The sequence below is a fragment of the Peromyscus eremicus genome, chromosome 8b (assembly GCF_949786415.1).
Source record: "Peromyscus eremicus chromosome 8b, PerEre_H2_v1, whole genome shotgun sequence".
In the NCBI taxonomy this organism is placed as follows: domain Eukaryota; kingdom Metazoa; phylum Chordata; class Mammalia; order Rodentia; family Cricetidae; genus Peromyscus; species Peromyscus eremicus.
The window spans coordinates 55,258,752-55,282,792 of record NC_081424.1 but is presented as its reverse complement, the minus strand read 5'-3'; the positions used below and the strand labels follow the sequence as shown (position 1 = coordinate 55,282,792).

General features: G+C 46.5%; 1 protein-coding gene across 1 annotated transcript in view; it reads left to right on the top strand.

The window, feature by feature from the left end:
- The window catches only part of LOC131918388 (solute carrier family 22 member 2), a 46,645-nt gene extending 23,843 nt beyond the window's left edge, over positions 1-22,802 (top strand). The window contains exons 7-12 of the mRNA XM_059272477.1: positions 85-299; positions 1,714-1,822; positions 2,273-2,385; positions 6,494-6,593; positions 7,965-7,971; positions 22,476-22,802. Coding sequence (XP_059128460.1) covers positions 85-299; positions 1,714-1,822; positions 2,273-2,385; positions 6,494-6,593; positions 7,965-7,971; positions 22,476-22,802 — 871 coding nt within the window. The remainder of the gene's footprint in view (positions 1-84; positions 300-1,713; positions 1,823-2,272; positions 2,386-6,493; positions 6,594-7,964; positions 7,972-22,475) is intronic.
- Positions 22,803-24,041: the final 1,239 nt, after the last annotated feature.

Below are 24,041 nucleotides of genomic sequence, written 5' to 3'. Positions count from 1 at the left end.
CAGCTCTTCACCTTCCCCTAAGCCTCTCCCTGCAGCAGTGTGAGCCCGGCGCTCAGCCTGACCATGGCTCTCCTCTTTGCTCAGGTTCACAAGCTCTGTTCTCTACCAGGGCCTCATCATGCACATGGGCCTCGCTGGGGACAACATCTACCTGGATTTCTTCTACTCTGCCCTGGTGGAATTCCCAGCCGCCTTCCTCATCATTCTTACCATAGACAGGGTTGGTCGTCGCTATCCCTGGGCTGCGTCAAATATGGTGGCAGGAGTGGCCTGTCTGGCTTCGGTTTTTATCCCTGATGGTAAGTTCAGAGAGCAGAGGGGTTTGAAGAACTTGGGGCTAGCACCAAAGCTTTGCTCTAGAACATTCTTGCAACTCGCTTGACCTCTGTCTAATCCTGCACTGTAAATGAGAAAGTTCCCATGCCATCAGTAATTACATTATGTCTTTCCTCACAAAATATTTCTTTAGGAAAAGGGGCAAAAGCCTGTGAAACAATGTTTTTAGCCACCCGGAACTTCATTTGAAGCTGTTATAGACTAGCAATGATTTACAACGTGCCCACGCTTCACTTTACTGGTTAGCTGGGGCAACCTCTCTGACAGTATCCAGCATCCTAGTACTATCATTAAGAGCTGAGGTATAAAGATACAAAACTCTTAGAGGCAGAACTGTGGAGACAATAGAAAGATCAGGACTGTACAGGAATGGAGGGGGAAAGGTAAGGGGCAGAGGACTTTCAGGGCCGGTAACACTCTGTGTGACATAATGGCAGATACATGCATTATGCCTATGTCCAGACCTACTTAGAGTAGCTCCTTGGGTCAGCGATGGATTCTGGGTGACCATGATTTATCAGTGCAGACTCATCAGCCGTCATAGATGTCGTCTACCTTGAGAGGAATATTGAGGATGGAGGAGGCTGAATGTATGTGGGCAGGGGAACTGTGGGAAATCTGTACTTTGTCTATTTTGCTATGCACCTATGCTACGCTTCTTAAGTTTACGTTAAGATTTTTATGTGTATGTATATTTTATGTGTGTCTGTATGCACACAGATGCAGAAGAGGGTGACTGGTCCCCTGGAGCTGGAGCTGCAGGCCGTTGTGAGAGGCCTGATGTGGGTGCAGGGAACCAAACCTGGGTCCTTTGTAAGAGCAGCAGGTGTTCTTAGCCAGCGAGCCATCTCTCTAGTACCACATTTAGAGAGAGAGAGAGAGAGAGAGAGAGAGAGAGAGAGAGAGAGAGAGAGAGAGAGAGACACTATCTGTGCTGGCTAGATGGCGACCAGAATTCAGATCCTCTGAACCCAAATACATGTCAGCGGGGCTTGGTGTCATCTCAGCACTTAGGAGGCAAAGACGTAGGATGCCTAGAGTAAGCTGGCTAGCTAGACTATCTGAATGGGTCACCTCTGGGTTCGAGGGAACAATTCTGCCTTATTATGTGAGGCATAGGAAGACACATGACCTAAACGTCTGATGCCCATGCACATGCATGCACGTGCACACACACGATGTTAGTGCTGCTTCTATGGTTAGCGCATCCAGATCGGCAGAGGTTGCTACATTTATCTCACATCTGTAGAGAGCGATTCTTGCTTCCCTACCTCATTCTGCAATGTGGAGTTTGTCCTCACAAACCCTCTCTGGGACAGTGTTTGAGGACAAGCGACCATATGCAGAGTGGATGACTGCTGAGTTTTCCCCCCTCAGATCTACAGTGGCTGAAAATCACTATTGCGTGCATGGGTAGAATGGGCATCACCATGGCCTACGAAATGGTCTGCCTGGTCAACGCTGAGCTGTACCCCACATACATCAGGTGAGTGGGGATACTTGGGTTTAGAGCTGGACAGCCTTGCTTCCCAAAGCACTGGGGGGACAGATGGGTGTTCAAAGGCAGCAGCCAGCAGATCATACTCGGTGTCTCAGAAGCCACGGGACACAGGAGCAAAACCACCACGTAGAGAGTGACCAGAGCAGATGAGTTGATCTGTGGAAAGCATAGACATGCCATGGGTAGTCCCATGATGGAGGGAAATGTGAACGCCACTCTCTCTCCAGTCTGAAGGCTTACAGCAAACAAAAACAACAGACCATGCGTGAGATTATGCACACATGTCATTTCTACACATTGAAATGCACAGAATCAATGTTTTTTCTGTTCTCAGACAGTTAAGGGTTTGGGGAAAGCAATTATCTGGGAGTACGGTGAGAGGTAACTACTGCCCCATAAGAAGTTAAAGAACTAAATCAGCTTTCTGTGATTTAGGAATCTCGGCGTCCTTGTCTGCTCCTCCATGTGTGACATCGGTGGCATCATCACACCTTTCCTGGTCTACCGGCTCACCGACATCTGGCTGGAGTTCCCACTGGTAGTGTTCGGTGAGAAATCTCCGTAGGTTTAATTACTAGTGATCGGCAATATGACTAGTATTATTTTAATGCTTCCATGTCGGTCCTAGCACTGAGCTAGGGGACTGATACCTGAGGAGCATGAATTGAAGGCAAGATGAAGTGGAAAAACATTTCCCGGAAGCACCCCAACTCCCTCTCCAGTGATATCCATCCCTCTCAGGTCTGTGAAAGAATGAGCCCTTGCTGTCTCCATTCCCAAGGCACTTTTACTTCACTGCTTCAAAGACAGTCTGTAAAATTTCAAAGCCCAGATAATACAGGAGTCACAGCTAATAAAATGTGTCAGCAGGATGGAGCCCATATGTTGATTCTCACCCCGCCCCTAATTTCCCCCAGCAGAGTTCAGGATGAGGCATGGCCCCCTCTGCTACTGCCAGGGGAGCTAGGAACTAATAGCAATTAATTACCCAGTTGCATCCTAGCCTCCCCCCCCACCTGCCCTTGCTAGTGGGTAGAGTATGCCAGCCTCTACCAACTGCTGATCACAAAATCTGAAAGGGTCCGAGGGACCCTGGGCACCCCCATCCAGTCACTGTGTGCTGCCCTTTGCCCAGCTGCAGACTGTGTGGCAGCTGCTTGCCTGTGTGTGTCTGCAGGGATAACTGTGGATTCAGACCCAGGCTTACATTCCCCTGCTCGGGGTACCTGAAGTGCCTCAGGGTACCATCTCGGTCTTCTTTCAGATCCACTGAGGCGATTTTAGACTTAACTAAAACCGCCCTTTTCCCAGGGCACAGCACCCTGACTTTTCCCCTGGACTCCGTGGCCAATACTGCTTTCTCAGAGCCGCATCTCACCCCCTCTACTTACCCCGGGTTGTTCCTTCCCTTGCCTTGTGCTCAAGGGATTTGTGAGGGAGAGTTTTCCATGCCGGAAGACCTGCCAATGAAAGTTTCAAGCTGTTGCTGTAACTTCCCATCAAAACAGACCCAGCGAATTCCTCCACATCCCATCATAGTATCAAGATGGCCAACACTGATAGCACACGGGCTTTTTTACCCTGAGATAACCAGAGCTACCAGGCCCACTGACAGGAGGCACGTGCCCCAAATCTCTGACTCCCAAGCACTGGCTGAGGGATCCTGTCCCAGAGCCTCCTTTCTCCTCAGAAAGTGCACCACTCCTCTCCAGGTAGGAGTGAGAGATGCCTGATCCTTGGTAGGTGGTGGCTGAGGGGTCAGCAGGACATTTCTGGACAGTCAATAGGGGCTCCACATTTCTGCAACCACTACTTAGCATGTCTAAGAAAAGTCTAGGCCCATATGAAGTAGTGCAGTCCCTTGTCCCTTGTCCCTCCCCTGGAGGACGCAGAGGACAGAGCTATATTTCAAAGATCATAATAAACCTAAAGACAGTCCCACATTTACCTCTGCAAGGGTTTTATCATCTTTTGCCCATCTGTAAGATTCTAACACCTTTCCTTTCTCACCCTCTCCCTCTCTCTTTCTTGCTCACTCTCTCTCTCTTTCTCTCCTTTTTCTTCTTCATCTAAAAAGCCTAAAAATACTGGCGAAGAGCTCACTGGAGGGCTCAGTGGCACAGCATTTGCTTGGCATGGGCAAAGCCCTGGTTCCGTCCACAGCATCAGGACAAAACAGATAAAGATCAAAGGGAAAGCGGGTAATGCCATCCTGGTTAGCAAGGCTGATTCTTGCATGGATAAAATGATAATCTGTGATCTGCTATTCACTAGACTACACCCTCTTTGGAGACTTGGAGCTAGAGTGGTGTGTGGGGTACTCCTGTGACCCTAGCACTTGGGGAAGCAGGTGCAGAAGGGTCTGGGCCACTGGTCTAGTATCATTTCTGTTGCCGGGACAAAATATACTGAAAAAAGTAGCATTGGGAAGAAAGGGGCTGATCCTAGCTTACAACTCTAGGTCACCATCCACAGTGCAGGGGAGTCAAGGTAGTAACTCCGAGCATCTTGTCACACATCCACAGTCAGGAACAGAGACAAAGGAATGCTTGCTTACGCTCACATGAGTTTTCCAACTCTTATACAACTGAGAACCCCCTGCTTAGGGAATGGTACCGCCAACAGCGGGCTGGTCTTCCCACATCAATTAAGACAATCCCCCACAGACACGCCCAGAGGCCAACCCAGTGTAGACAAACCCTCACTGAGCATCTCTTCCCTGATTCTAGGTTATGTCAGGATGACAGTTAAAGCTACCTGTCACATCTAGGTAGAGAAACACCCATAAAGGGAGGGGACTCACCTTCAGCTGAAGTAGCTAAGTCTGGATGGCATTTGTTACTCATTATAGCATGGATCACGCTGAGAGATCTGAGAGATTCAGAGAAGTTAATTATTCTCAGTCACGTCGACAGTTCATACTATGGTTATGTGAGGTAGATGGTGTCACTTGGCAAAGGACAGAAGGTCAGAGCACTCTCAGGGCTTGCCCAGCCAGGAGTCAGAGCTGGACCCAGACGCCCAGCACTGGGCTTTTGCTTGAGCTCAACACCCATGGTCCCATTTCTGCTGTATCTAAAGAGAATTAGCATCCAGCATGCACTTCTTTGAAACCCAAAACTAGTGAAGAGCTAGCGCCCCATTTCCTATACTCTGTTACAGAAAAAAAATCAAAACACACCCCTTAAAGTTATATACCTCCGATATGAATTTAAAGAAGACAAAAATATTAATATGGCTGTCCTTAAAAATTATAGCTAGAGACTGAAACAAAAGAACAAAAACAGGCGAGTGGCCATATGCAGCCAAACATGCTACCCCTGAATTGGGCCCACATTATTTTCTGTGCTGGGGATTGAACCTGAGGCCTTGTACATGCTAAGCAAGCCCTCTACCACTTAGCTACACCCAGAGGGGTTGAGACTGTTCTAGATTCCTTTATGTTGCTGTGATAAAAACTCTCTTACCAAAAGCAATGTAGGGAGGAAAGGGCTTACACTTCTAGGTCACAGTCCACCACAGTCCACCACTGAGGGAATTCAGGGCAGGAACTCTGCTTTGGGGCTCATTCTCTGGCTTCCTTGATACCTTAGCCCAGACTCACCTGCTTAGGAATGGTACCGTCCACAGCAGACTGGGCCCTCCTCCATCAATTATCAATCAAGAAAATCTCTCACAGATGTAGCCACAGGCCAATCTGATGTGGGCAAAACTTAAATGAGGTCCTGTCTTCTTTTTTTTTTTTTTTTCTGGAGCTGAGGACCGAACCCAGGGCCTTGCGCTTGCTAGGCAAGCACTCTACCACTGAGCTAACTCCCCAACCCCAGAGGTCCCATCTTCTAACCAAGGGACTCAATGCGTGTTCAGTGGTTAGGGGTACTGGCTGCTCTTGCAGAGGACCTAGATTTGGTTCCCAGCAGCCAGATAGCTGCTAACATCTGCCAGAGAATCCAATGCTCTCTTCTGGGCTCAGCAGCACTGTACCATGTGGTACACAGACATATATGCAGGCAAAATACCCATACGCATAAAATAAAAATGTTAATTTTTTAATTAGCACAGAGACAGCCTCATTATGTAGGTCATACTGCCCTTGAATTCACAATCTTTCCACCTTAGTCTCCCAGATGCTACAATTACCGGTGAGTACCACTCTATTCTCGGTTCTAAACATCTGAACTTGAACTAAACTTGAACTCATAGCATCAAGCTTAGCAGAAGGCACCTTAACCCACTGGGCCATCTTGCCAGCCTTGATGCAGTTAGCTAGCAATGGTCCAAGTTTCTGACCTGTTCCCAACGCTGAATGCTTTCTATTGGCAGAGTTGTGTTCTTCTTCATATGGTTAAGTTTCTTCAGAGTTATTTTCTAACTCTGAATTTTCTCAACACTGCAGCGATGTCCTGTGGCCTGGAATAACCTTGACTCAAAATGTTAAGTATTTCATTTCCCTAAAAGGAATTGTAACCCAATGGCGTTTGGCATTAGATACATTACTTATGATGGAAAACAGGGTGTTGAAAGTTGGCAAAGGAGTCTATAAATAAGAATGGGAAAACATACCCCCAGCCCCCAAAAGAGAGAGGGAAACAAGAGAAACCCTAATTATAGAGACTACCTTTCTGGTTCTTGATGCAATTCACGTCTATGTCCCAGCTGTAGTTGGCCTTGTTGCTGGGGGACTTGTGCTGTTGCTACCTGAGACCAAAGGGAAGGCTCTGCCTGAGACCATTGAGGACGCCGAGAACATGCAGAGGTAGGTATTTGGGCTTCCTGAATGAACTCCTCCATAGACGGTTAGACAATTCTATATTCAACTGGGGAGAAAGATTAGGTTGAACCCAGATCTCATATCATGTGATCAAGGCAAGCTACATCAAAGCATTAAAAGTCAAAAAGAGACAAGAATTAGTGAAAACACCATAGGAAGATTGGTTATAGTTCACACCTTCATAATAGGTAAGGTCTGTCTTAATGTGATGAAAGAAAGGGAAGAGAGAGAGAGAGAGAGAGAGAGAGAGAGAGAGAGAGAGAGAGAGAGAGAGAGAGAGGAGGGAGGGAAGGAAGGAGAAAGAAAAGAAAAGTCTAGGGCCTATAGGAGAAAGATTAGTCTGTCTGCATTTACAAACCTTCATAGTTGAAATGAAACACTGTCATCACTGGTAGACTTGAACCAAGTGTTCAGTCCTATACAAAGGGCTGGCTTTCTGAACATACATTGAGAGCTCTAACAATGCTGCAAGAACAGCTGCCCCAAAGCAGGAGACAGGAAGGGGCTGGGGCAGCTGACTCAGCAGGAAGGTAAGTCCCACCACCTCCTTTACAACCAGAACAATGTGAACTACACAGCACAGGTGCTCCTCTGGGTCATCACAGATCAAACTGCCTGGAACACACCCTACTAGGGAAGAATATGCAGGGCCCGGCAGCGCCCACGTGACTACGAGCCATGCACTGAAACCTCCATGACAGCCCAGCCATAGAAACAGGGTGATGCCTGTCTGTCCTTTACCCAGTCACCACCTCTTGAAATTTACGTGTGAAATGTGTGGCTAGGACTAATTGTTAAAGCATCTTTTAATGCAACAAAGGATTAGAAGCATCCTAAATGCCCTTCAGTTGGGAATCCAGTTGAATAAATTATTACATGCCATACAATAAAGAAGCGCTAGATAGCCACTTTTTAAAAAAATGAAACAGCTTTATATCTACTGATAAGAAAAGTTCTCAAAAAAATACATTGTTCTTGGGGGAAAAAAACAAAACACGGAAAAGTATTCATTCTATCATTTTGGTAAACACAACATAAATACATAGACATACAAATATAAAACAGTAGTAAAAATAAAATGACAAGATTATAGAAATATTCAAGGAGTCTCCCTTTTCTGCAGTTTTCATTTCCATCCTTTCAATAACACATGGTTCCTCAGCTTCCATTAGAGTTTGGAAATATTAAATAGAAAATTCCAGAAAGAAGAAATTCTTATCTATAAATGTAAGTTTTATGTTGCACGCTTCTCTGAGTGACATGATAAAATCTTGCATGTGTGTCCCTATCATACTCATGACAAGAATCTTCCCTTTGCCTGGTGTATCCACACTGTATATGCTACCCACCCATGAGGCCAAGAGCAGACATCTCAGTTGCCTGCTGGACTGCCAAGGCATCACTGTACTTGTGTTCACACATCCTTTTCTCACTTGATCGTGACCCAGACTACAAGAGCAGTGATAACTGACAGCTCAGACACGCTGAAGAGAAACTATGCAAAGGGCTTTCTTTGGACAGAAAGGCAAAAGTTGTCAACTTGATAAAGATAGAGAAAACTCTATCTGTTCCATGTGTAACACACCTGCTACTAAGGCAACATGCGGCTGAAGCCCAGGGGACTGAGGCTTTTCCTGGAACTGCTGTTGAGAACACCACATGCCGGCAGCCATGGGACACCGAGTTCTTCTGGTCACACAATCTTTTCTTTCTTTTTTCTTCCTTTTTTCCTTCCTTCCTTCCTTCCTTCCTTCCTTCCTTCCTTCCTTTTTCTTTCTTTCTTTATTATTTATTTATTTATTTATTTATTTATTTATTTATTTATTTATTTATTTTTCTATTATCAGCTTGATACAGTATAAATTCTTATCCTAATAGTGAAATGTTTCACTGAATCTTGCCCAGTAATTGAGTAAAACCAAAACTTATTCTAAGCCATAGTCATCCTAGGTTCCCCCTGCTATATAGCCTCCCTGGTTCTGTGGGTTGCAGTCTGATTGTTCTTTGCTTTATATCTAGAATCCACTTATGAGTGAGTACATACCATGTTTGTCCTTCTGAGTCTGGGTTACCTCACTCAGGATGATTTTTTCTAGTTCCATCCATTTGCCTGCAAATTTCATGTGTCATTGTTTTTCTCTGCTGAGTAGTACTCCATTGTGTATATGTACCACATTTTCTTAATCCATTCTTCGGTTGACAGGCATCTAGGTTATTTCCAGGTTCTGGCTATGACGAAGAGTGCTGCTATGAACATAGTTGAGCATGTATCTTTGGGGTATGATTGAGCACTATCTTTTCTAAAGTGACAAGGACACATAAGCCAAACTCCCATGATATGTAAAAAAAAAAAAAAAAAAAAAAAAAAAAAAAAAAAAGATGTGGGAACTCAGAACAGGTGTTTCATCTTGTTGGCATTTTGTGGAGCTGAATGGTGGCCTGCTCTTTGGCTCTGCTGCTGTCACTGTTGCTGCTGTCACTGTCACTGTCACTGTTGCTGTTGTTACTGTCACTGTCAGTGTTGCTGTTGCTGCTGTCACTGTTATTTTTACTACTGTCGCAGTTACTGTTCTTGCTGCTGCTGTCATTTTTGCAACTGTCACTCTCACTGTTGCTGTTTCTGCTGTCACTGTTGTTGTTGCTGCTGCTGATGTCACAGTTACTGTTCCTGTTACTGCAATAACTGTTGCTGCTGTTATTGTTCTGTCACAGTAACTGTAGTTGCTACTACTGTCATTATTGATATTGATGTTGTTATCACTGATGCTGTTGTTACTGTTCTTGCTGCTGCTGTCACTGTTGCTGTTGTTACTGTTCTTGCTGCTGCTGTCACTGTTGCTGTTGTTACTGTTCTTGCTGTTGCTGTCGCTGTTCTTGCTGTTGTCACTGTTGCTGCTGCTGTTACTGTTCTTGCTGCTGTTGTCACTGTTGCTGCTGTTACTGTTCTTGATGCTGTTACTGTTCTTGCTGTTGCTGTCACTGTTGCTGCTGTTACTGTTCTTCCTTCTGCTGTCATTGGTGCTGTTGTTACTGTTGCTGCTGTTACAGTTTTTGTTCCTGCTGTTACTGTTCTTGTTGCTGCTGTTACTGTTCTTGCTGCTGCAGTCACTGTTGCTGCTGTTACTGTTCTTGCTGCTGTCACTGTTGCTGCTGTTAGTGTTGTTGCTGCTGTCACTGTTGCTGCTGTTACTGTTGTTGCTGTTGCAGTCACTATTGCTGCTGTTACTGTTCTTGCTGCTGTCACTGTTCATGCTGCTGCTGTCACTGTTGATGCTATTACAGTTCTTGCTGCTGTTACTGTTCTTGCTGCTGTTACTGTTCTTGAGGCTGTTGTCACTGTTGCTGTTGTTACTGTTGTTGCTGCAGTCACTGTTGCTGCTGTTACTGTTCTTGTTGCTGCTGTTACTGTTCTTGCTGCTGTCACTGTTGCTGCTGTTAGTGTTGTTGCTGCTGTCACTGTTGCTGCTGTTACTGTTGTTGCTGCTGCAGTCACTATTGCTGCTGTTACTGTTCTTGCTGCTGTCACTGTTGCAGCTGCTGTTACTGTTCATGCTGCTGCTGTCACTGTTGATGCTGTTACAGTTCTTGCTGCTGTTACTGTTCTTGCTGCTGTTACTGTTCTTGAGGCTGTTGTCACTGTTGCTGTTGTTACTGTTGTTGCTGCAGTCACTGTTGCTGCTGTTACTGTTCTTGTTGCTGCTGTTACTGTTCTTGCTGCTGTCACTGTTGCTGCTGTTAGTCTTGTTGCTGCTGTCACTGTTGCTGCTGTTAGTGTTGTTGCTGCTGTCACTGTTGCTGCTGTTACTGTTGTTGCTGCTGCAGTCACTATTGCTGCTGTTACTGTTCTGGCTGCTGTCACTGTTGCAGCTGCTGTTACTGTTCATGCTGCTGCTGTCACTGTTGATGCTGTTACAGTTCTTGCTGCTGTTACTGTTCTTGCTGCTGTTACTGTTCTTGAGGCTGTTGTCACTGTTGCTGTTGTTACTGTTGTTGCTGCAGTCACTGTTGCTGCTGTTACTGTTACTACTGCAGTCACTGTTGCTGCTGTTACTGTTCTTGCTGTTGTCACTGTTGCTGCTGTTACTGTTCTTGCTGCTGCAGTCACTGTTGCTGCTGTTACTGTTCTTGCTGTTGTCACTGTTGCTGCTGTTACTGTTCTTGCTGCTGCAGTCACTATTGCTGCTGTTACTGTTCTTGCTGCTGCTGTTACTGTTCTTGCTGCTGTCACTGTTGCTGCTGCTGTTACTGTCCTTGCTGCTGCTGTCACTGTTGCTGCTGTTACTGTTCTTGCTGCTGTCACTGTTGCTGCTGTTAGTGTTGTTGCTGCTGTCACTGTTGCTGTTGTTACTGTTGTTGCTGCTGTCACTGTTGCTGCTGCTGTTACTGTCCTTGCTGCTGCTGTCACTGTTGATGCTGTTACAGTTCTTGCGGCTGTTACTGTTCTTGCTGCTGTTACTGTTCTTGAGGCTGTTGTCACTGTTGCTGTTGTTACTGTTGTTGCTGCAGTCACTGTTGCTGCTGTTACTGTTCTTGCTGCTGCTGTCACTGTTGATGCTGTTACTGTTGTTACTACTGTCACTGTTGCTGCTGTTACAGTTCTTGCGGCTGTTACTGTTCTTGCTGCTGTTACTGTTCTTGCTGCTGCTGTCACTGTTGATGCTGTTACTGTTCTTGCTGCTGTCACTATTGCTGCTGTAACTGTTGCTGTTGTTACTGTTTTTGCTGCTGTTACTGTTCTGGCTGTTCTTGTCACTGTTGCTGCTGTTACTGTTCTTGCTGCTGCAGTCACTGTTGATGCTGTTACTGTTCTTGCTGCTGCAGTCACTGTTGCTGCTGTTACTGTTCTTGCTGCTGCTGTCACTGTTGCTGCTGTTACTGTTCTTGCTGCTGCAGTCACTGTTGATGCTGTTACTGTTCTTGCTGCTGCTGTCACTGTTGCTGCTGCTCTTACTGTTCTTGCTGCTGCTGTCACTGTTGCTGCTGTTACTGTTCGTGCTGCTGTTACTGTTCGTGCTGCTGTTGTCATTGTTGCTGTTGTTACTGTTGTTGCTGCTGTCACTGTTGCTGTTGTTACTGTTTTTGCTGCTGTTATGGTTCCTGCTGCTGCAGTCACTGTTGCTGCTGTTACTGTTCTTGCTGCTGCTGTCACTGTTGCTGCTGCTGTCCCTGTTGCTGCTGTTACTGTTCTTGCTGCTGCTGTCACTGTTGCTGCTGTTACTGTTCTTGCTGCTGCAGTCACTGTTGATGCTGTTACTGTTCTTGCTGCTGCTGTCGCTGTTCTTGCTGTTGTCACTGTTGCTGCTGCTGTTACTGTTCTTGCTGCTGTTGTCACTGTTGCTGCTGTTACTGTTCTTGATGCTGTTACTGTTCTTGCTGCTGCAGTCACTGTTGCTGCTGTTACTGTTCTTCCTTCTGCTGTCATTGGTGCTGTTGTTACTGTTGCTGCTGTTACAGTTTTTGTTCCTGCTGTTACTGTTCTTGTTGCTGCTGTTACTGTTCTTGTTGCTGCTGTTACTGTTCTTGCTGCTGCAGTCACTGTTGCTGCTGTTACTGTTCTTGCTGCTGTCACTGTTGCTGCTGTTAGTGTTGTTGCTGCTGTCACTGTTGCTGCTGTTACTGTTGTTGCTGTTGCAGTCACTATTGCTGCTGTTACTGTTCTTGCTGCTGTCACTGTTCATGCTGCTGCTGTCACTGTTGATGCTATTACAGTTCTTGCTGCTGTTACTGTTCTTGCTGCTGTTACTGTTCTTGAGGCTGTTGTCACTGTTGCTGTTGTTACTGTTGTTGCTGCAGTCACTGTTGCTGCTGTTACTGTTCTTGTTGCTGCTGTTACTGTTCTTGCTGCTGTCACTGTTGCTGCTGTTAGTGTTGTTGCTGCTGTCACTGTTGCTGCTGTTACTGTTGTTGCTGCTGCAGTCACTATTGCTGCTGTTACTGTTCTTGCTGCTGTCACTGTTGCAGCTGCTGTTACTGTTCATGCTGCTGCTGTCACTGTTGATGCTGTTACAGTTCTTGCTGCTGTTACTGTTCTTGCTGCTGTTACTGTTCTTGAGGCTGTTGTCACTGTTGCTGTTGTTACTGTTGTTGCTGCAGTCACTGTTGCTGCTGTTACTGTTACTACTGCAGTCACTGTTGCTGCTGTTACTGTTCTTGCTGCTGTCACTGTTGCTGCTGTTACAGTTCTTGCTGCTGCAGTCACTGTTGCTGCTGTTACTGTTCTTGCTGTTGTCACTGTTGCTGCTGTTACTGTTCTTGCTGCTGTGACTGTTGCTGCTGTTAGTGTTGTTGCTGCTGTCACTGTTGCTGTTGTTACTGTTGTTGCTGCTGCAGTCACTATTGCTGCTGTTACTGTTCTTGCTGTTGTCACTGTTGCTGCTGTTACTGTTCTTGCTGCTGCAGTCACTGTTGCTGCTGTTACTGTTCTTGCTGTTGTCACTGTTGCTGCTATAACTGTTCTTGCTGCTGTCACTGTTGCTGCTGTTACTGTTGTTGCTGCTGCAGTCACTATTGCTGCTGTTACTGTTCTTGCTGCTGTCACTGTTGCAGCTGCTGTTACTGTTCATGCTGCTACTGTCACTGTTGATGCTGTTACAGTTCTTGCTGCTGTTACTGTTCTTGCTGCTGTTACTGTTCTTGAGGCTGTTGTCACTGTTGCTGTTGTTACTGTTGTTGCTGCAGTCACTGTTGCTGCTGTTACTGTTCTTGTTGCTGCTGTTACTGTTCTTGCTGCTGTCACTGTTGCTGCTGTTAGTCTTGTTGCTGCTGTCACTGATGCTGCTGTTAGTGTTGTTGCTGCTGTCACTGTTGCTGCTGTTACTGTTGTTGCTGCTGCAGTCACTATTGCTGCTGTTACTGTTCTTGCTGCTGTCACTGTTGCAGCTGCTGTTACTGTTCATGCTGCTGCTGTCACTGTTGATGCTGTTACAGTTCTTGCTGCTGTTACTGTTCTTGCTGCTGTTACTGTTCTTGAGGCTGTTGTCACTGTTGCTGTTGTTACTGTTGTTGCTGCAGTCACTGTTGCTGCTGTTACTGTTCTTGTTGCTGCTGTTACTGTTCTTGCTGCTGTCACTGTTGCTGCTGTTAGTCTTGTTGCTGCTGTCACTGTTGCTGCTGTTAGTGTTGTTGCTGCTGTCACTGTTGCTGCTGTTACTGTTGTTGCTGCTGCAGTCACTATTGCTGCTGTTACTGTTCTGGCTGCTGTCACTGTTGCAGCTGCTGTTACTGTTCATGCTGCTGCTGTCACTGTTGATGCTGTTACAGTTCTTGCTGCTGTTACTGTTCTTGCTGCTGTTACTGTTCTTGAGGCTGTTGTCACTGTTGCTGTTGTTACTGTTGTTGCTGCAGTCACTGTTGCTGCTGTTACTGTTCTTGTTGCTGCTGTTACTGTTCTTGCTGCTGTCACTGTTGCTGCTGTTAGTCTTGTTGCTGCTGTCACTGTTGCTGCTGTTAGTGTTGTTGCTGCAGTCACTGTTGCTGCTGTTACTGTTGTTGCTGCTGCAGTCACTATTGCTGCTGTTACTGTTCTTGCTGCTGTCACTGTTGCAGCTGCTGTTACTGTTCATGCTGCTGCTGTCACTGTTGATGCTGTTACAGTTCTTGCTGCTGTTACTGTTCTTGCTGCTGTTACTGTTCTTGAGGCTGTTGTCACTGTTGCTGTTGTTACTGTTGTTGCTGCAGTCACTGTTGCTGCTGTTACTGTTACTACTGCAGTCACTGTTGCTGCTGTTACTGTTCTTGTTGTTGTCCCTGTTGCTGCTGTTACTGTTCTTGCTGCTGCAGTCACTGTTGCTGCTGTTACTGTTCTTGCTGTTGTCACTGTTGCTGCTGTTACTGTTCTTGCTGCTGCAGTCACTATTGCTGCTGTTACTGTTCTTGCTGCTGCTGTTACTGTTCTTGCTGTTGTCACTGTTGCTGCTGCTGTTACTGTCCTTGCTGCTGCTGTCACTGTTGCTGCTGTTAGTGTTCTTGCTGCTGTCACTGTTGCTGCTGTTAGTGTTGTTGCTGCTGTCACTGTTGCTGTTGTTACTGTTGTTGCTGCTGTCACTGTTGCTGCTGCTGTTACTGTCCTTGCTGCTGCTGTCACTGTTGATGCTGTTACAGTTCTTGCGGCTGTTACTGTTCTTGCTGCTGTTACTGTTCTTGAGGCTGTTGTCACTGTTGCTGTTGTTACTGTTGTTGCTGCAGTCACTGTTGCTGCTGTTACTGTTCTTGCTGCTGCTGTCACTGTTGATGCTGTTACTGTTGTTACTACTGTCACTGTTGCTGCTGTTACAGTTCTTGCGGCTGTTACTGTTCTTGCTGCTGTTACTGTTCTTGCTGCTGCTGTCACTGTTGATGCTGTTACTGTTCTTGCTGCTGTCACTATTGCTGCTGTAACTGTTGCTGTTGTTACTGTTTTTGCTGCTGTTACTGTTCTGGCTGTTCTTGTCACTGTTGCTGCTGTTACTGTTCTTGCTGCTGCAGTCACTGTTGATGCTGTTACTGTTCTTGCTGCTGCAGTCACTGTTGCTGCTGTTACTGTTCTTGCTGCTGCTGTCACTGTTGCTGCTGTTACTGTTCTTGCTGCTGCAGTCACTGTTGATGCTGTTACTGTTCTTGCTGCTGCTGTCACTGTTGCTGCTGCTCTTACTGTTCTTGCTGCTGCTGTCACTGTTGCTGCTGTTACTGTTCGTGCTGCTGTTACTGTTCGTGCTGCTGTTGTCATTGTTGCTGTTGTTACTGTTGTTGCTGCTGTCACTGTTGCTGTTGTTACTGTTTTTGCTGCTGTTATGGTTCCTGCTGCTGCAGTCACTGTTGCTGCTGTTACTGTTCTTGCTGCTGCTGTCACTGTTGCTGCTGCTGTCACTGTTGCTGCTGTTACTGTTCTTGCTGCTGCTGTCACTGTTGCTGCTGTTACTGTTCTTGCTGCTGCAGTCACTGTTGATGCTGTTACTGTTCTTGCTGCTGCTGTCGCTGTTCTTGCTGTTGTCACTGTTGCTGCTGCTGTTACTGTTCTTGCTGCTGTTGTCACTGTTGCTGCTGTTACTGTTCTTGATGCTGTTACTGTTCTTGCTGCTGCAGTCACTGTTGCTGCTGTTACTGTTCTTCCTTCTGCTGTCATTGGTGCTGTTGTTACTGTTGCTGCTGTTACAGTTTTTGTTCCTGCTGTTACTGTTCTTGTTGCTGCTGTTACTGTTCTTGTTGCTGCTGTTACTGTTCTTGCTGCTGCAGTCACTGTTGCTGCTGTTACTGTTCTTGCTGCTGTCACTGTTGCTGCTGTTAGTGTTGTTGCTGCTGTCACTGTTGCTGCTGTTACTGTTGTTGCTGTTGCAGTCACTATTGCTGCTGTTACTGTTCTTGCTGCTGTCACTGTTCATGCTGCTGCTGTCACTGTTGATGCTATTACAGTTCTTGCTGCTGTTACTGTTCTTGCTGCTGTTACTGTTCTTGAGGCTGTTGTCACTGTTGCTGTTGTTACTGTTGTTGCTGCAGTCACTGTTGCTGCTGTTACTGTTCTTGTTGCTGCTGTTACTGTTCTTGCTGCTGTCACTGTTGCTGCTGTTAGTGTTGTTGCTGCTGTCACTGTTGCTGCTGTTACTGTTGTTGCTGCTGCAGTCACTATTGCTGCTGTTACTGTTCTTGCTGCTGTCACTGTTGCAGCTGCTGTTACTGTTCATGCTGCTGCTGTCACTGTTGATGCTGTTACAGTTCTTGCTGCTGTTACTGTTCTTGCTGCTGTTACTGTTCTTGAGGCTGTTGTCACTGTTGCTGTTGTTACTGTTGTTGCTGCAGTCACTGTTGCTGCTGTTACTGTTACTACTGCAGTCAGTGTTGCTGCTGTTACTGTTCTTGCTGTTGTCACTGTTGCTGCTGTTACTGTTCTTGCTGCTGCAGTCACTGTTGCTGCTGTTACTGTTCTTGCTGTTGTCACTGTTGCTGCTGTTACTGTTCTTGCTGCTGTGACTGTTGCTGCTGTTAGTGTTGTTGCTGCTGTCACTGTTGCTGTTGTTACTGTTGTTGCTGCTGCAGTCACTATTGCTGCTGTTACTGTTCTTGCTGCTGTCACTGTTGCAGCTGCTGTTACTGTTCATGCTGCTGCTGTCACTGTTGATGCTGTTACAGTTCTTGCTGCTGTTACTGTTCTTGCTGCTGTTACTGTTCTTGAGGCTGTTGTCACTGTTGCTGTTGTTACTGTTGTTGCTGCAGTCACTGTTGCTGCTGTTACTGTTCTTGTTGCTGCTGTTACTGTTCTTGCTGCTGTCACTGTTGCTGCTGTTAGTCTTGTTGCTGCTGTCACTGTTGCTGCTGTTAGTGTTGTTGCTGCTGTCACTGTTGCTGCTGTTACTGTTGTTGCTGCTGCAGTCACTATTGCTGCTGTTACTGTTCTTGCTGCTGTCACTGTTGCAGATGCTGTTACTGTTCATGCTGCTGCTGTCACTGTTGATGCTGTTACAGTTCTTGCTGCTGTTACTGTTCTTGCTGCTGTTACTGTTCTTGAGGCTGTTGTCACTGTTGCTGTTGTTACTGTTGTTGCTGCAGTCACTGTTGCTGCTGTTACTGTTACTACTGCAGTCACTGTTGCTGCTGTTACTGTTCTTGCTGTTGTCACTGTTGCTGCTGTTACTGTTCTTGCTGCTGCAGTCACTGTTGCTGCTGTTACTGTTCTTGCTGTTGTCACTGTTGCTGCTGTTACTGTTCTTGCTGCTGCAGTCACTATTGCTGCTGTTACTGTTCTTGCTGCTGCTGTTACTGTTCTTGCTGTTGTCACTGTTGCAGCTGCTGTTACTGTTCTTGCTGCTGCAGTCACTATCGCTGCTGTTACTGTTCTTGCTGCTGTCACTGTTGCTGCTGCTGTTACTGTCCTTGCTGCTGCTGTCACTGTTGCTGCTGTTACTGTTCTTGCTGCTGTCACTGTTGCTGCTGTTAGTGTTGTTGCTGCTGTCACTGTTGCTGTTGTTACTGTTGTTGCTGCTGTCACTGTTGCTGCTGCTGTTACTGTCCTTGCTGCTGCTGTCACTGTTGATGCTGTTACAGTTCTTGCGGCTGTTACTGTTCTTGCTGCTGTTACTGTTCTTGAGGCTGTTGTCACTGTTGCTGTTGTTACTGTTGTTGCTGCAGTCACTGTTGCTGCTGTTACTGTTCTTGCTGCTGCTGTCACTGTTGATGCTGTTACTGTTGTTACTACTGTCACTGTTGCTGCTGTTACAGTTCTTGCTGCTGTCACTGTTACTGCTGTTACTGTTCTTGTTGCTGTTGTTACTGTTGCTCCTGTTACTGTTCTTGCTGCTGTCACTATTGCTGCTGTAACTGTTGCTGTTGTTACTGTTTTTGCTGCTGTTACTGTTCTGGCTGTTCTTGTCACTGTTGCTGCTGTTACTGTTCTTGCTGCTGCAGTCACTGTTGATGCTGTTACTGTTCTTGCTGCTGCAGTCACTGTTGCTGCTGTTACTGTTCTTGCTGCTGCTGTCACTGTTGCTGCTGTTACTGTTCTTGCTGCTGCAGTCACTGTTGATGCTGTTACTGTTCTTGCTGCTGTTACTGTTCTTGCTGCTGTTGTCATTGTTGCTGTTGTTACTGTTGTTGCTGCTGTCACTATTGCTGTTGTTACTGTTTTTGCTGCTGTTATGGTTCCTGCTGCTGCAGTCACTGTTGCTGCTGTTACTGTTCTTGCTGCTGCTGTCACTGTTGCTGCTGCTGTCGCTGTTGCTGCTGTTACTGTTCTTGCTGCTGCTGTCACTGTTGCTGCTGTTACTGTTCTTGCTGCTGCAGTCACTGTTGATGCTGTTACAGTTCTTGCGGCTGTTACTGTTCTTGCTGCTGTTACTGTTCTTGCTGCTGCTGTCACTGTTGATGCTGTTACTGTTCTTGCTGCTGCAGTCACTGTTGATGCTGTTACTGTTCTTGCTGCTGCTGTCACTGTTAATGCTGTTACTGTTCTTGCTGCTGCAGTCACTGTTGATGCTGTTACTGTTCTTGCTGCTGCAGTCACTGTTGCTGCTGTTACTGTTCTTGCTGCTGCAGTCACTGTTGATGCTGTTACTGTTCTTGCTGCTGCTGTCACTGTTGCTGCTGTTACTGTTCTTGCTGCTGCAGTCACTGTTGATGCTGTTACTGTTCTTGCTGCTGCTGTCACTGTTGCTGCTGTTACTGTTCTTGCTGCTGCTGTCACTGTTGCTGCTGCAGTCACTGTTGATGCTGTTACTGTTCTTGCTGCTGCTGTCACTGTTGCTGCTGTTACTGTTCTTGCTGCTGCAGTCACTGTTGATGCTGTTACTGTTCTTGCTGCTGCTGTCACTGTTGCTGCTGCTCTTACTGTTCTTGCTGCTGCTGTCACTGTTGCTGCTGTTACTGTTCGTGCTGCTGTTACTGTTCTTGCTGCTGTTGTCATTGTTGCTGTTGTTACTGTTGTTGCTGGTGTCACTGTTGCTGTTGTTACTGTTTTTGCTGCTGTTATGGTTCCTGCTGCTGCAGTCACTGTTGCTGCTGTTAGTGTTCTTGCTGCTGTCACTGTTGATGCTGTTACTGTTCTTGCTGCTGTCACTGTTGCTGCTGTTACTGTTCTTGCTGCTGTTACTGTTCTTGCTGCTTTCACTGTTGCTGTTGTTAATATTCTTGCTGTTGTTGTCACTGTTGCTGTTGTTACTATTCTTGCTGTTGTTGTCACTGTTGCTGTTGTTACTGTTCTTGCTGCTATTACTGTTCTTGCTGCTGCTGTCACTGTGACTGCTGTTACTGTTCTTGCTGCTGTTACTGTTCTTGCTGCCCTCATTGTTGCTGTTGTTACTGTTGCTGCTTTTACAGTTTTTGTTGCTGCTGTTACTGTTCTTGTTGTTGTTACTATTGTTGCTGCAGTCACTGTTGCTGCTGTTATTGTTCTTGCTGCTGTCACTGTTGCTGCTGCTGTTACTGATCTTGCTGCTGTAATCACTGTTGCTGCTGTTACTGTTTTTGCTGCTGCTGTCATTGTTGCTGCTGTTACAGTTTTTGTTACTTCTCTTAGTGTTCTTGATGCTGCTGTTACTGTTCTTGCTGTTGTTACTGTTGCTCCTGTTACTGTTCTTGCTACTGTCACTGTTGCTGCTGTCACGGTTGCTGTTCTTACTGTTCTTACTGCTGCAGTCACTGTTGATGCTGTTACTGTTCTTGCTGCTGCTGTCACTGTTGCTGTTCTTACTGTTCTTACTGCTGCAGTCACTGTTGATGCTGTTACTGTTCTTGCTGCTGCTGTCACTGTTGCTGTTGTTACTGTTCTTGCTGTTGTCACTGTTCCTTCTGTTACCTTTCTTGCTGCTGCTGTCACTGTCGATGCTGTTACTGTTCTTGCTGCTGCTGTCACTGTTGCTGTTGTTACTGTTCTTGTTGCTGTTGTTACTGTTCTTGCTGTTGTCACTGTTGCTGCTGTTACTGTTCTTGCTGCTGCTGTCACTGTTCTTGCTGCTGCTGTCACTGTTTTTGCTGTTACTATTCTTGCTGTTGTCAGTGTTGCTGCTGTTACTGTTCTTGCTGCTGTCACTGTTGCTGCTGTTACTGTTCTTGCTGCTGTTACTGTTCTTGCTGCTGTTACTGTTCTTGCTGCTGTTACTGTTCTTGTTGCTGCTGTCACTGTTCTTGCTGTTGTCACTGTTGCTGCTGTTACTGTTCTTGCTGCTGCTGTCACTGTTGCTGCTGCTGTTACTGTTCTTGCTGCTGCAGTCACTATTGCTGCTGTCACTGTTCTTGCTGCTGCTGTCACTGTTGCTGTTGTTACTGTTCTTGCTGCTGCAGTCACTGTTGATGCTGTTACTGTTCTTGCTGCTGCAGTCACTGTTGCTGCTGTTACTGTTCTTGCTGCTGTCACTGTGGCTGCTGTCACTGTGGCTGCTGTCACTGTTCTTACTGCTGTTACTGTTGCTGCTGTCACTGTTGCTGCTGCTGTCACTGTTCTTGCTGCTACAGTCACTGTTGCTGCTGTTACTCTTCTTGCTGCTGTCACTGTTGCTGCTGTTACTGTTCTTGCTGCTGCTGTCACTGTTGCTGCTGCTGTCACTGTTGCTGCTGCTGTCACTGTTCTTGCTGCTACAGTCACTGTTGCTGCTGTTACTCTTCTTGCTGCTGCTGTTACTGTTACTGTTGCTGCTGCTGTTACTGTTATTGATGCTGCTGTTTCTATTGTTGTTGCTGCTGTTACTGTTACTGTTGCTGCTGCTGTTACTGTTATTGATGCTGCTGTTTCTATTGTTGTTGCTGCTATTACTATTGTTGTTGCAGTTACTGTTGTGATTATTGCTGCTGTTCCTGTTGCAGTTTCTGTTGACATTAATATGTTTGCTGCTATTATTTTCCCCTTTGTTGTTACGGCTGCTCTCCATGCTGCTGCTATTGTTGTTGTTGCTGCTGCTGCTGCTGTCACTCATGTGGATGCTGCTTGTACTGTTGTTGAAGCTGCTGTGACACGTTGTGCAGTGGCTATTGTCTATAAGGTTGTTCTCGCTGTCCCCGCTGTTATTGCTGCTGGGCCTGGCGTCTTTAGCAGTACTGCTATTGCCATCCCTGCCTTTGCTGTGGTCATTCCTGCTGTCACTGTTACTACCGTTGCTGTCAATGCTGCTCCTGGTACTGTTTGCGCTACCGTTCATTCTGTTGCTGTTCTTGCTACTGCTGCTACCGTTGTCAGGGCTGGGATTGCTGCCATTGCTTCGGCTGTTGGAGCTGCCACTGGTGTTACTATTGACGGTGCTGGTGTTGTCACGGTTGTTATCGTTGCTCTTACCGCTGCTGCTGTTGATGACGCTACAGCTGTCGCTTCTGTTATTTTTGCAGTTCCTCCTGCTGTTGTTTTTACTATTGTCGCTGCTGTCACCATCGGTGGTGGCACTGCTCTCGGTGGTGGCACTGCTCTCGGTGGTGGCACTGCTCTCGGTGGTGGCACTGCTCTCGGTGCAGTTGTTATTGTTGCTGCTGTTGTTGTCTACGCTGGGGCTGACACTGCTGCCCTCAGTGCTGTTATTAATGCCACTGTTGACATTGGTACTGCTCTTAATGTTGTTGTCATTACTACTGTCAATGCGGGTACTGCTGTTGACACTGTTGCTGATGTTGATGATGATGCTGCCGCTGCTGCTGCTGCCGCCGCTGCTGCTGCTGCTGTTCATGCTCCCACCACCATTGCTACTGCTGTCCCTGATGCTCTGTGGTTGGGCCTGGAGACTCTGGGAACTTGGTATATTTGCTTGTCCCCCCACCTGGAGCCTGGGAGGCCTGTGGCGCTGCTGGGTGATTTGATGAGATTCTGTTGTCCACATCTCAGATGGGACTGGTCTAGAAACTGAGACCATGTGGGGCAACAGTGGGAGAAGTTGGGGGACTGGGGCAGCCCACACCGGATTCAGTACAAACAGGACCATGTGCAAAGGGCAGGGCTGGGAGCAGCAGAGGAAGGAGAGCAGCCCTGCTCCCAGGACTATCAGCAGCATCCACAGACTCATAGAGAAGACAGTAAGAAAACTCAGCAACTGAGCAATGCTCTAGTCACGGCCTTTGCTCATCAAAAAATACAAACAAACTTGGGGAAAATAATTTCTTAAATTCCGTGTGAGAACCGATCAAAGTCTCTGGATTTTTGCAATCATTATTTTTAGCCGGTGTAGAGTTATATTTAGCCTTCAACTAGATTCTCTGTTAGGGAGGAAAGTGAAACACCAGGAGGGGGTGGAGGAACACCCTCTCCCTCGAGTTATTTTCCCGTTCTCTTCATGAAAACCGTTACTCAGAAGACATCACAAGTGTGCTCTTGGACAAATCCGACACTTGACTCTTGTTTCGTTTATTTATTGCCCACTTGATGCTTCTGTTCAGCTCCTCATAACTTCTTTCCCACTGGTCTAATTCGATTTCCTATTGCAGGCCAAGAAAAAAGAAAGAGAAGAGAATTTACCTCCAAGGCAAGAAAGCAGGTCTTCAGCTAAGCTAAAGAGAAAGAGTGTGGTCAGGGCTGGACCGGAGGCAGAGCTCTCCCCACACCACAAACCCACACCACCCAACCACACTTACCCTTGGACTTTGTCAGCAGGAAGCTGCGGCCCTCACAGTTCACTGAACTCACGTGTCAGACTCTCCTACCAGCCAGGGTCTTCCACCTCACCCTGCTCTCAGCAGCCCCAGGAAAATGGCCATTGCTTTACTGGATTTGTTTTTTCACCTTTACATTTCTTTATTTGGTTTCTTTCTCCACTATGACATCAAACCAACATACCCAAGGGAGCTGTGGGTCAGGACAAGCAAATATTAAAAAAAAAGATCTGAAAAACAATAAACATGAGAGAAGAAATTTTATTTTTTTAAAAATAAAAAACTCAAGGCAATACCACAGAATGTACATCAGGAACTTGGAATAGGGTCTGTCAGGATCATAAATGTGATGAAATTTCAAAATATGTTGTTTACTACGCAGATCACACTTGAAAAAACTCCCAAACTAAAGAATGAGACTGTAAGTTGAGCAATCACCGAGCCTGCCCATGTTTACAGTAGATGACCACAGATACATTCTCTCTGTAAAAGAGCTGATAGAGAATGCAGTAAGGAGCATTCCTGGCATTACTGAATCAGCTGTGACAATATTTTTCAGTTTGGTAAAACTTTCCTCAAGATTAATGGGCTTTAAAAATGGCATTAGTAGAGCTGGGCGTGGTGACGCACACCTTTAACCCTAACACTTGGGAGGCAGAGGCAGGAGGATCTCTGTGAGTTCTAGGCCAGCCTGGTTTACAGAGCAATTTCCAGGACAGCCAGGACTACATAGAGAAACCAAAAACAAAAGTAAAAATAAACAAAAACCCAGCATTAGTATCTTACAAAAGTCATGTAGTAAATACATTTTTTAAAGACAAATACCAGGCCTGGGGAGACGGCTCAGTCAGTAAAGATGCCTGGCTTGCAAGTCTGGAGACCTGGGTTCAATCCCCAGGCTAGGGAAGTGGGGAGGGCTGAGCTCTTGACACCTCGGTGCTGGGGAGGTGGAGACAGGCAGGTCCTTGGGGCTCACTAGCCAAGCAGCCCAGCTCACTTGATACATTTCAAGTCAGTAAGAGATATAGTCAAAAACAAAACAAAACAAAGAAACAAGGAGGCTGGAGAGACGGCCCAGAGGTTGAAAGCACGCGCTGATCTTGCAAAGGACCCCAGTTTGACCACCACCGTCCCCACGTACATGCCACGGCAACTCACAGGCATCTGTAGCCAGTCCCTGGAGATCCACCGCCCTCTTCTAGTAGCCACAGGCACCAGGCATGCACACGGTGCATAGACACACATGAAAGCCAATACCCATGCACATAAAGTCATTTTTAAAACATTTAATTACAAAAATGATAACATAGAAATGGCCAGTTACGCCAGGCGGCGGTGGCGCAGGCCTGTACTCCCAGCACTCGGGAAGCTGAGACAGGTAGATATCTGTGAGTTCGAGGCCAGTCT